Consider the following 13,285-nt stretch of genomic DNA (forward strand, 5'->3'; position numbering starts at 1 on the left):
GCTTAATAGGATCTTTGAAAATAAAACATTTAGTAAGTGGTGTGGATAAACTGGAAGAGGGAGCTAGGTATGTTTCTGGAAAAAAGAATAATTCTGTTGCTACAGTAGCCCTGTGTGGGTATAGAAAGATGAGCTACATTTAACTTCAACTTGCATTTGCTAGAATTGGAAGTGCAGCCCTGGGTGGGCTTATTTCTGGCTTTTTAAAATGTGCTTACAGATAAAAGGCCAAAATATTTGAAAAGTCCTTTTTTTAATACTTAGCATATTGTATATCAGTCCAGGCTTCACTGGAAAGGTTAGTTCTGCTATTGTAAGGTAACCTGAATGTACACTTTCTAACAGTTTTAATTATTAACACTCCCCCCCCCCCCGACAGATGGTGTTGACTATCTTGCTACCATTTATTTGTTTTTCAGCTGGACAATAAGTGTCTAACACCTTACATTTGATTATATATGACTTAACTTTGTGCGATGCCAAAATGCATTTATCCCCTCTTGTTCTGTATACATCACTATCTGTTTATTGTGCATCATTTTCTCTTGCTATTTGGAGAAGACAAATCAACCATCATTGTCTTTTTTTTTCTCACCTCCCTCATGTACTGGCAGTCAACAAATCACCTGTATCTGAGACTACTAGTCTTTCATACTTACCTCTGTTAATTATCTCTTTGCTAGTGGCCTATATCTAATCAATTCAGTATAGAAAATGCAGTAAGGTCTTGTCCATTTAGTAGTTAAATTACACCTGAAGGACTAAAGGTCCTCCTCGACCTCCAGTACTGGAAGACCCATTTTATTTTTACTACTGTAAATTCTCCTTATTCTTCAGGACGGAGGTAGGAGCACTGAAAATCTGCCCTTCCCCTCTATTCTAAAGAGTGATTGAATAGACAACTGACTGAGTCTAGGATGTAGCACTGCTGACGCAAGTAATGCACTTCAGATCAAGATGAGCATTTTCAGGGCAATTAATTTAGGAATGTTTTCACCATCATTGTTTCAGCTTCTGTCTTCCCCTTATGTGGAAACTCAGACCATGAACAGTCCTGCATGTGCTTCTCACAAGTCAAATGAAGCAGCTTCAGGAAATCTAAACTGGATTCCTAGTGATTTATGTCTCTAGTTGGCAAAATTTAAGACATGGTCAAGTTATTCTCCTTCAAGATGAATGGTACTCTTTAAATGTAAAATACGGTGTTTTCTTTTTAGGAGTAAAAGATGGACTCTATAAAACTCTCCCAAATTGAGAATCTTTTGATTAGTTTTTTTCATAGTTGTATGGAGAATGTTTATTTTCTTTCCAAAGCTTAAGTCCTGCATTAATGTGTCCTGTGTGCAAACAGGACAGGAAATACATTACTACAGTACATCCACTTTCCTGAAAATGATACTGTTCTTCCTTTTATGGTCCTCTTGATTCTGAACAATTACTGTTCAAATCCCATTTTGGAATATTCCCTTCCAAATGATAAGCTTTACTCCAAATGCTTGTCTTCTGTCTTGGAAGGAGGTGAGGTGAGGGAGAGAGGGGAGTTAGAGTATATCTTCCTGCCATTGTAAAGGTGAAGGGCAGGCTTTGTGTAGGCACTATCCAAGTACACATACTTTGAAAATAAATTGAGGCTTTTTCTTTAGACTGAGAAACAAACACAGAGGGGAACTATTTGCACTTGCTAAGCCTGTTTTCAGACTGTTGGAAAATACTGGACTCGACCCAGAAGACCAACCTAGAATAACTTGGAGTCATGCCATATTTCAATAACTGTAGTCTCCTGTCTAACACTTGAATCACTATAAGTCAGAGGATCCTAAGATTCAGCTGACTCTGTGTAGCTGATTTCCCTTCCAGTCTGAGAATTATTTTCTCCCTTATCGTGAAAAAGATAAGGTGTAATTTGGCCTTGGAACTGATCTTTCTATAATCAAGAAACTTAAGGAGAACATTTGTTCCAAACAATTGTACAAAGATCATGTCCAAATTACAAGTCCTTTCTCAAAGCTGGATTTCTGCAGGAGAACATTTTCCACACAGAAATCCCTTCAGAAATAACTTTGTTCATTTCTATCTTCCAGTTTTAATTAACCTCTGGATTTTGTTATCTATGTGGAGAGGAAAAGGATCTGCAGGAACAGGTTTTAGCAAATCCTTGCATGAATATTCACTATCTCCAGTGGAGTTCAGTCCATGTCTTTCTCTAAAGATGCTGTCCCAGATCAAGTAGCATTACTCGCAGAATAAGGAATTTGCAATGAAAAAGTCAACATGAAACTTTGTCCTTGTTTTTTCTTAAGTAGAATACAGTAATGATGATGTGGCAGGATTGATTGGCAGGGAGCAGTGGCAACCAGTTGGTCTTGCCTTATAGGCATAAGCAGTGTGCCTTACCAACCTGACTAGATCAAATCCCAGAGGACAAAAAAACAGTTTCCGTTGATGAAGACTCCTCTTGTATTTGAATGAAGACTCTGATGTGTACCTTTTTCCGGCCCAAAGGCAATAGTTATGACAACGGTAAGTCTAAGCATACCTCCCAGAGACCTCTCGTTCTAGACAGAGAACAATTAGCTGGGTGCAAAGTTTGGCTCACTTTTCCCTTCATTCTGTGGTAAAGAAGGTTCATTTGATTCCATTCCACTGTTTATTTTCTGTCAAAAATACAATTTTTAATGGGAAGATTACAAGTGGTATCTCATCTGTTTCTTAAGTCAGTAGCAAGAAGTTAATTTGGAGGACTCTGAATGATAGGTAACAGTTAAATTGGAGTTTTGTCCCTGAAAATCGCTGTCTTCCTTGGACAAACCACCTGTTTCAATATGACATTACAAACAACTGCCTTGTGAGTTTTGCAGGAAAACACAGGAAAAATATTTTTAGTTCATGTTAAGACAACAATATAATACAGCCCTATCTGCCATATGTACAATAAATGAATGTTTGTACAGTTTGCAATTGTGTAATTAATACTCTTGAGTTTTTGGAAAGGGATTTCAAATCCATCAGTTCCTCCCTTAACTACAGTATACAGTCCACCCTTGGAGAGCAGCCATCATAACTTACAAAAACAGTCCAATTTATAATATTTTGGGAGAATTATTACAAATATGTGTGGTTATTAATGATGTGGTTTGAGGTTTTAGATCAAGAGGTTGCAAGGAGTAGGTTGCTGTTAATCAGTGCATCAAATAACTCTCTTGGAAACAGATGTTTTTCTTTTTGTCTGTGCTATCTCTGAACTAATATTAGAAATGCAAGTTGCTCCTATGGCAGAAACCTCTCTCCCCTTGCCCATGGATAGATAGCTGGTCTTCTAATGAATAGAAGGAAGAAATAAAAATGAGTATCTTGGGGAATGGTACTTTAAACAAGGGAACTGTAAGTTGTCAGAAAAGTGACATTTCTTAAAGATGTCATCATTAAAGTTCAGCGTTTGCCAATATTCATCATATACTTATCACATACTACTATCTGAGATTACAATAGGTCCCTATATGTTGAACAAGTAGTGAATCTTACTTGCTTCTACTGCATGAAGTATATATTCTGAATCTCCTGTAAATAATCTACTGTAATGAAAAAAATGTACTACTTGGGGAAGCTGGAGCCTCTCAAGGACCAACATTAGATATAGTGTTCCTTTAGGGAAAGGATTATCTTTAATTTTTTGCTCTGCATGATTTAAGTAATTGAATTGAGTTTATTTAAACTATATAATTAGCATTTGCTTTAGTGTCCAACACATAGTTTAGAAGATCCAAGAGCTTTAATTCACCTTTAGTTTTTAATGTATAGGAATGGTGGTTGAATGTTGGGGCACGTTTTTTTTCTTGTTTGTTTTAGTTAATATCAAGTCTATCTCAGTACTTTTGATCTTAAGCTCATATTTTCATAACTTATTGGTTCCTGGGTGGAGTTTTAAAAGGTTTGAGCCTTGTTCAACTTTTCTTTCATTAATTTTGGTAACAAAACAGGCATGTTTATGGTGATTTGCTGGTTATGGAGTTGTGATCCTGGACCTTCCTATATGCAATCTTCAAAGTTTTGATGTTTCTCCCTGCACTGAGATGCCTTCCACTGAATACCTTCTGCTGTCAAATTCTTGGAGATTTCATCTTAAAACTGCTAATCTTGGCTACATTTCCCCAAGTCATGAGTCTTAGTGATCTCACACCAGAGGTTCATCAGAACCTTCGTGTCAGCATCTGGTCAGCTGGCAGCACGCTGGGAAGAGGATTTCTCAGACTGTGTGAGAGAGTGCTGTGAAAGTGCAGCAGAAATGTAGTAGGCATGCATGGGGTTTAAAGGCTGATTTCACCATATAAGAACATAAACTTGTAGGTGAGTTCCAGTGCAGAAGAGGGGAGTAGGTAGAGGAGAAGAAATACGACCCAGGTGTAGTGGTGGGAAGGCAGTGAAGGAGTGTCAGCACTCCTTGATTAGTCTGCGCCCTCACTGCAAAGTAAGCAGATTGCCAGCCCAGGCTGAGGCAAAACCCTATATCAAGCCTATATCCTCAGCTATATATGTTAGTTCAGGCTTAAAATACCCTTAAGCCTGGGGCAAAGGATGTTCTGTGTGAATGTAGGGGATCTAGGGACCACATCCATGCTACAGCCTGAGCTAACTCTGCAATGAAGACATACCCTCAATGGCTATGGGATTTCAAAGTGTTTTCAAAAGGAAGTGCTCATAAACTCACCCTAGTGGTTTTCCCGTATAAGTAAAGGGCACCATATTTTATCAGCTGAACTCTTTGAGAACTGAACCTTAGGCCTGTCTCCTTCCTTAATTTAAGCTTCAAGGAAATGTGCTAAGTTTCAAAAAAAAGTGTTCACAGCCTAAACTTCTTCTTAAAGTTATGTCTTAGTTAGCAAGATCAATGTTATAGAAGGGGACTCGGAGGATGAGAATGATGCTAGGGTTATTTTTTATTTTCAACTCTGGGTCTGAGAAGGACAAGTGGCCTGAGGATCAGAAAATTCCTCTTCTCACATTAATTGAATGAGCAGGTAGGGAAATGTTTTTGATTATAGTAGCCAAGAAATGAAATGTACATAGGAGACTTTATTTTGCTACTGTCAGTTTTGCAGAGACAACTTAGCCTTCTACATAGGATTTGGTCTACTGCACACATTGTCCACCCTACTGACCAGAATTCTACCACTGTTCATGGTGGTTGATAATGAAATAACATGCCGTGGACTGTAGGTATTAATTTGACCTCGTGCTCACATTTAGGAAAATCTACATTTTACTTGCAAAATCAATATTGGATTTGCTCAGTTTCTATGTGGAATACTGAAATGTTCCAAGTTACCTCTCTGAACATAACTCTCTGTTTTACAACCAAATCAAACGTTAAGCATGGCATTTTCAGAAATGTTCAGCATTGGCTAATTCTGCTCCCACTAAGGGTAATGGAGTCTTACCATTCATTTAAATGGGAGCAGAGTTAGGCCAACTGTCAGGATAGGATTTTCAAAAGTACTAATTCTATTAAGAAAAAGTACATGAAAGGCATTGTATGGGTCACAGGGTAAGACATGGTACTATTCCTAATTCTTGTTCTTCTTTTGCTTTTTACCTTTTCTGTGACTGATTGTGAACTTCTTAAAAAATATGGTTTCACATCAAGCAAGCAGTCGTTGCATGTAACAATTCTCAGCTGACTTTTAACTTTGCTCTTGTTGATATCTCCTCATTCTGTCTAAACCTCCACTCTGTCCCAATGCCTCTGGAGATGCTGGGCATCACCTTCTGCATTGACTTCCTTTAAGTTGTTTTCAAGCTGGAGATAAGCGGATAAAACATCAATGTCAAGAGATGATGGTTTGAGCAGTGGCTGAACCAGTACATTGAATTTTGGTTGAGTCAGAATTGTTATCCTTTAGGGAAGAACTGATGGCTTCCATTCCAATGATAGTTCCTTGGCACTGTGTGGTTTTTTGTTTTTGTGTGTATATATATTTTTATTTTCAAGCTCTGAATGGCACAGATCCCACTTTCAGTCAAGGAGCAGAACACAGTCAAACTCAGTAATAGTGAGTGAGCTCATGCCTACTTCCTCTCATGAAGATAAATTGATGCTAGCACAAATGACATTCCCCAAAAAGAAGGATATTTGCTTATAATGTTGTAATGTGGACTCTGATTCAAAAGAGAGAACTTGAATTAACCATGTTCTTTGCAGACCTGACCAGCTCCACTGAGTGGTGTACAGCAGAGGCAAAGTGTGTTTTCTACCCATCTATGTTCAAGACCATGTTTGTAAGGTTTCAACCCCTGCCTGGGTGTGGTATTCCAACTAGCCATAGTTAAAGTTCTGACCCTTAACATCACACTTGTATCAATTGATGTCCCATTAGTTTTGATACATCAATGCAGTTAACTCCATAATTGCTTCATTGCAAAAGTACCTTAAGATGCTACCATATGTTTGGTTGGTTGGTTTACCTATTTATCATACAATGCTTCACAAATATATTATATGTTATCCAATAATATACCCTCCAAGATCAGGCCAGGTTCAGGAGTCAGCATGGATGCATCTTGCCTGTCTGACTAGAAAGATGGATTCTCTTCCTTAAAGGATTTTAGAACCAAGGCACTTAACTCTTTCAGGTACTAAATTTAACCAGCATCAGTGGCATCATCAATACATTTTCCATCACAATGCTTTATTCAGCAGCCAAGACTCCTGAAAGACTGACTCACATTTATATTGCTTACTGGGATGGCAGTAAGTGCAGGCCTTTCTGCCTCAAGTAGATCAAACTGCTTTATTGCAAAAGTGTTGAATGTTATAGAGAACGTGGAATTGAGATTACAAACTGGATATTAATCCAAACCAAGAGACATCAGGTTTTTTCATCAGGTTTACAAGTAAAAAATACTCACTCTAATATAATAAACTGGGTATGTTGTTTTTGAAGAGGTTTTTTTGCGTGTGCAGCATTTTGCATCTGGGCATGGAGGATGGGAATTTTTTTAAATAATCCAACACCTATAGAGGAAAACAAGCTTGCTGTTTAAGTTGGAGATTTTGCAATATCTCCACTCCCAAAATGATTGCTAATTCCTTACATAGTATTTTATTATATTTAACCAGTACATTCATTTCCCTCTCTCATGACAGATCATGGTAATGTCAGATGGCACATCAGTCTCTTCAGGACAGAGCCTTCATCTCCCCAACCTTCCCAGTAACTCCCTGTCTTCTTCTGAAGTGAAAAAGAAATCATCTCATGGGCCAAAGGTGAGACCTGTTTTGATATGAGAAATTGAGGTGGTGAAGCAAATCTGGAAAGCAATTTCTAAAATTTATTCCTTGGTGTTTCACAATAACCTAGCAGATGCAGCGTTACAGGCACTTCACTGAAGTGAATTTACTGACTTACTACTTTAAAGGTAGTGCAGAACTCAGATGGTTGTGAGAACAACCAATGGTTAAGGTATTTACATTGTATATTTCACTTAAAAAATAACAGTGTTGCTTTTTTCTCTTCCCAATATTTGAAAGAACTCTATCTCATTACTCTTGCAAAATATACCACAGAACATTTACTAGCATACTTTCAATTACTGAAACAAATAATTAAATTTAACAATGTAAATAATTAAAATAAATTTACATGCATCAAAATAAATGGGCAAAGTGCATCTTGTGATGTGGTGACCTTGGGGTTTTTGAATTATATTTATTCTTTTACTTGCTGTTTAACAATTGGAGATCTATCATCAGTCTCCAGGTCATCAATGTGAATAAGTGAAGCTAATAAATAGTAAAAGTAATACCTTGCCTCCTGTACTAGAAGCATGATTATTTCAATGATCCATGTGAAATGTGTAAATTAACGTAGATTCATAGACTCATAGACTCTAGGACTGGAAGGGACCTCGAGAGGTCATTAAGTCCAGTCCCCGGCCCTCATGGCAGGACCAAATACTGTCTAGATCATCCCTGATAGACATTTATTTAACCTACTCTTAAATATGTCCAGAGATGGAGATTCCACAACCTCCCTAGGCAATTTATTCCAGTGTTTAACCACCTTGACAATTAGGAACTTTTTCCTAATGTCCAACTTAAATCTCCCTTGCTGCAGTTTAAGCCCATTGCTTCTTGTTCTATCATTAGAGGCTAACATGAACAAGTTTTCTCCCTCCTCCTGATGACACCCTTTTAGATACCTGAAAACTGCTATCATGTCCCCTCTCAGTCTTCTCTTTTCCAGACTAAACAAACCCAATTCTTTTAGCCTTCCTTCGTAGGTCATGTTCTCAAGACCTTTAATCATTCTTGTTGCTCTTCTCTGGACCCTCTCCAATTTCTTCATGTTCAAACATGTTCAAAGTAACAGAGAATTTATTCAGATCACTTAAGTAAATTGGGAATAAACTGCATTTTAGGATTTTTTCAAACAAACAAAAAACACCCACCTGCTTCATGAAGCAATCAATATATAAATCTCTATCCTGATTGCTTTTCTTTGTTCAGTATTTTATTGTTTGGGTTTGGGTTCCCTTTGTTGCTTGAAACCATTTTAAAGCACATTTTCTTTGACGTTATTGGCACCTGATTTTGTATACCATAAGAGTACTATTATTGCTTCTTATTTACATACAACGTAAATGTGCTGAGTAAAATGTTCCCTAGGTAAAATGCCAGCACCAATACTTGTGTATCAATAAGGCACTGAACCCATGTGTTCCTTACACAAAGAGATGATATTGCTAAATGCACATGTTGTTAACATGCAAAATAGATCATAATTAAAAAGGAAACACAGAAGCAAGTGGTCTATGTATTGTGCTTATATGGCCTCCATTACCATAGTATTTGAGCGCCTCACTATCTTCAATGTAATTACCCTACAACACCCCTATAAGGTAGGGAAGTGCTGTTATCTCCATTTTACAGAAGGGGAACTGTGACTCGGAGATTTAACTTGCTCAAGGTCATACAGGAGGTCAGTGCCAAAGTAGAGAATTGAATCCGGTCTTCCCAAATCCTAGGTTAGAGTCCTTCCTCTTTTTCTGTATTTGTGTAACCTAGACACCTCCTTGGGTGTGGTGTTCTGTCCCGTTTAATAGCACCAAGACCACTTAAAAAAAAAAGAGATAAAATGAGTCTGCTCTACAGGTTTAGCTAACAACGAATTGGCTTTTAGCTCATGTGGTAGACGCTCGTGCCCTAAGCTCTAGAGGTCCCCGGTTTGATCCCGCCCACCAACAACTGGGGCTGTTAGCGTTACATCTGCATCTTCAGTGCTTCACTGTATAGGTTGCTTTTTAATAGTATGTTAAAAGGAAGCGCAGGAAGGCACTTGACAAATGCTAATTGTGAGCTTATTCTAAAAGTAAGTCATGGAATTAAAGAAAGCGCAGTGTCTTACTACAGAAAATTATTGATTTGACTGGCAAATATATTCAGGGATTTGATTCCTCCCAAAGACCTTAAGTCAATATTTTTTCTAAGGTATCTTCCAATCTATTATGACCATACTACGAAGAGGCCCTTTCTAGTTTTGAACCTCTACAATTTCTTACACAAGTTTCAGTCCATAGTACACAAATATTGATGCTTTCCATTTTAAAACTTTTACATGTGGTAATTGTTCAGAAGTGCATTGGCATGGGTGGTGCATCTGTACAATTGTCTCTTCATGTATGCTGCCTTGTATATTATATTGTATTGATCTTTGCTATCCTGCTGTAAATGTATCTAGCCATTTTGGTAGGTATGGAGCAGGAGATTGGGTCTTGGCAATAGAAAAGGCCCATGTTCATTGAGTTGTTGCTTCAGGAGCTCTACCTTACTTATTGCCCCGCTGATATACATATCTATCCCGATATAATGCTGTCCTCGGGTGCCAAAAACTCTTATTGTGTTGTAGGTAAAACTGCGTTCTATTGAACTTGCTTTGATCCGTCCCCCCGGAGCACTGCTTTACTGCCTTATATCCGAATTTGTGTTATATCGGGTCGCGTTATATTGGGGTAGAGGTGTAATTACTAGCAATGAGTTTCTAATCACATGGCAGTGGAATGGTTTGATACAAGGTCAGGTATAGAGTCATACAGCAGTGGAGGTTTGCATTCCATATCTGTGAAACTGTTGTAAAAGAATAACTATGAGTTATCTGATTACCTAAAAAGGGCATGCAACAGCAATAGTGTCTGATTTAAACCATTGTTTTTATTTTAGCCATGAGTACCTAACTATTCCTTTTCTCCTGTGTCAGAGATCCAGAGATAAAATATCAATAAATGATCACCGTAAACCCTCACTAAGGAGTGTGGCATGCCAGAGCTATGGGGATAGTTCTCTAATTAATCACTTTCTTCTCTGTTCAGTTTTTGCTGATGTTCATTGCAATGTTTAATGGTGGAAAGATTCATTGTGTCAGCCCATTGCATTACTTGCCAGTGGGAAGGATTATTCAGCCTTCTCTCCTCAGAAACAGACTTGTCTCCTCCCAGCCTCACATACAACATAGACAGCAGTATTACTCTATGCTCATGGCAACAGGTACAAATATATGCAAAAATATGTCGAAGGCATTGCCTTATTTAGGCTTATCACTTGTGTTTGGAAGAATGGACACTCAATGAAATCGTAGCCCGATTATTATTAAAATCTTGGGTATTCTTCTGTGGTAACATTCTGTAAATTGAAATCCACTTCCTTTTGGAAATTTTTAAGCCCTAACTTGTTGAAGAATAGTATTTACTTAGGGCAAGACCCACAACTGGTATAAATTAGAGTAACATCATCAACTTGCGTCCTTATTGGTGTGAACAGACTGTACAAGTAAGCGAATGTAACTTTTTACAGCAGTCTCTAAAGTTGCAGTTAAATATTACTGAATAGCTCTTAGTCTATATTTCATGGGTAGTGTTTTCAGGTTTCAGTTTAGATTTACAGATATAGGGTACTATTGAAATTGACAATGGGTCTTAACTGTAAATATTTAAACCAAGAAGTCCAAGAATGTTAGCTTCCCACTCACCAACTTCAGACTGTTATACAGCAATCTTAGTTAGGTTTATTCAAGGAGGAATTGCACTGCTCACAGGCAGTACCCTATGAGTGCAAAGAAGAAAAATGGATATTTTTGACTAAATGTTCACTTGCCCAAAATCTGAAGGGACTAAGTGGGAATACAGAACCATCACACCTTGCTTACTCTAACATAATCTTCTGAAATCACTTGAATAACAAAGTTGCCTTAGGTCAAGATGGTAGTGCCTTGGCAGAGCTGTGTAGGGAAGTTTGTGCAGCTTCTGCCACGTTATGTGTGGCCCTGGCAATTTAGTTCTGGCTTCACTGAAATCGTCATATCAAGTGCTTTAAATGGAGATGGTCAACTTGAAATCTGGTTTATTTTTCGTATGCAAAAGTTCCTCAGTTCTCTTGCAGATTTTTGTGGTTTTATGATCAAATCTTCACATTTTTAAAAATGTTTTTCCTCTAACGTCTTTCAATATAATAATAATAATAGGTGTCAAAAATCTCACTTCTGTCAAGTTTGTTGACTGTCCCTTCAGTAAAGTACCCATCTGTCATAAACAGATAGTTAAGGGTTAATGCCTCTTTAACCTGTAAAGGGTTAAGAAGTTCACCTAGCCTAGTTGACACCTGAGCAGTGGAACCAATGGAGGGACAAGATGTTTCAAAAGGAAGGAGAGTTTTTTCCTTTGTTAGTTTTCAGTTTCAGACGGAGTGAAAAAGATCAAGGAACCAGTCTCTTATCAGAGTAGTAAATTTTAGAAAGGAATAAATAGGTTTATGTTTATTTCTTTGTAACCTGTCTTGTGCAATTAGAGGTATTATCAAACTGGGTATTTGGGTATTTTCATTGGTGTACTAAGTTTTTGCCCAGGGAACATCCACTGTGTTTTGAATCTGTTGTCTGTGAGAGTAGCTAGTATGCTAATCTCTCCCAGAGGGTTTTCTTTTACCTTTCTTTTCTTTAATTAAAAGCTTTCTTTTTAAATACCTGATTGACTTTTCCTTGTTTTTAGATCCAAGGGGGTTGGATCTGGATCCACCAGGAGTTGGTGGGAGAAAGGAGAGGGGACGGTTAATTTCTCCTTGTTTTAAGATCCAAGGGGTTTGGATCTGTGTTCACCAGGAAATCGGTGAAGTTTCTCAAAGCTACCCAAGGAAGGGACTGCTTGTGAATGGTGGCAGCCAGACTAGATCTAAGCTGGTAATTGAGCTTAGAGCTTCTCATGCAGGTCCCCCACATCTGTACCCTAAAGTTCAGAGTGGGGAAGGAACCTTGACACCATCACTGTAGTAATTCCAGAGTACAAAGTGTAAAGCCTCTGTAAATGTAGTATAGTGCCTGAAAGGATGTTGATGGACTGAGATTGTTTGTTGGGCTGTAGGTCCATGAAATGCAGTCCAACAAATGTTGCTGTATTTTGATACCTAGACAATGTGTGTCACAACTGCATAGGGAGATCGTCTTTCCATAGCTTCTCTGAGTAACGTTGTGGTATAGGTAGGAGGGGATTTCATAAGCATTCAAGATAAGGGGGTAAATTCTTGAAATCATAAGGCTAGCAAGAACATTAAAAGGAGAGGGAACCAAAATGCAGGGAAGGGTGAGAAGTGCTATTGGACAACTGTACTGCCCAGTTGGAAGAATCTCTGCCCCAAATAGTATACAGTCTAAAAATAACTCTAAAATTTCTCATCCAGTAAACTGGCAATATAGATCGCTGTTTTGGCAGATATTTGTAACTTATTTAACATTTATTTTATCAGGTCCCTTATTGTTTTTCTACAGTTGTTGGTGTATAGAAACCTGTTGTTCTAACATGTATTAGTGTTTTATGAGGTCTTCATTAAAAAGGATGTTTTCTGCCCTTGTTTATCTTCAGTGGAAAATGACTATACAAGTGCTCTTTAGTAATATTAGAGGGAAACACAGGTATTTTCTTGAAAGGTGGGAGAATAATAATTCTAATGAAAGAGTTTTTAATCAAATAAGTACTCCCATGTGTTTACAATAAACATTTCAGTGGGGCCACTGGATGATCGAGATGCTAAAGGAGCACTCAAGGACAATAAGGCCATTGCCGAGAAACTAAATAAATTCTTTGCATCAGTCTTCATGATTGAGGATGTGAGGAAGATTCCCAAACCTGTACCATTCTTTTTAGGTGACAAATCTGAGGAACTGTCCCATATTAAGGTGTCATTACAGGAGGTTTTCAAACAGATTGCTAAACTAAACAGTAATAAGACACCAGGACTAGATGGTAT

At 37.9% G+C, this 13,285-nt stretch overlaps 1 protein-coding gene across 3 annotated transcripts in view; it reads left to right on the forward strand.

The window, feature by feature from the left end:
- MLLT3 (MLLT3 super elongation complex subunit) overlaps positions 1-13,285 on the forward strand; it is a 230,958-nt gene that overhangs the window by 144,944 nt on the left and 72,729 nt on the right. For all 3 annotated transcript variants that reach the window (XM_050944170.1, XM_050944169.1, XM_050944171.1), the window contains one exon: positions 7,142-7,261. In XM_050944170.1, coding sequence (XP_050800127.1) covers positions 7,142-7,261 — 120 coding nt within the window. The remainder of the gene's footprint in view (positions 1-7,141; positions 7,262-13,285) is intronic.

The sequence above is a fragment of the Gopherus flavomarginatus genome, chromosome 3 (genome assembly GCF_025201925.1).
Source record: "Gopherus flavomarginatus isolate rGopFla2 chromosome 3, rGopFla2.mat.asm, whole genome shotgun sequence".
Lineage (NCBI taxonomy): Eukaryota > Metazoa > Chordata > Testudines > Testudinidae > Gopherus > Gopherus flavomarginatus.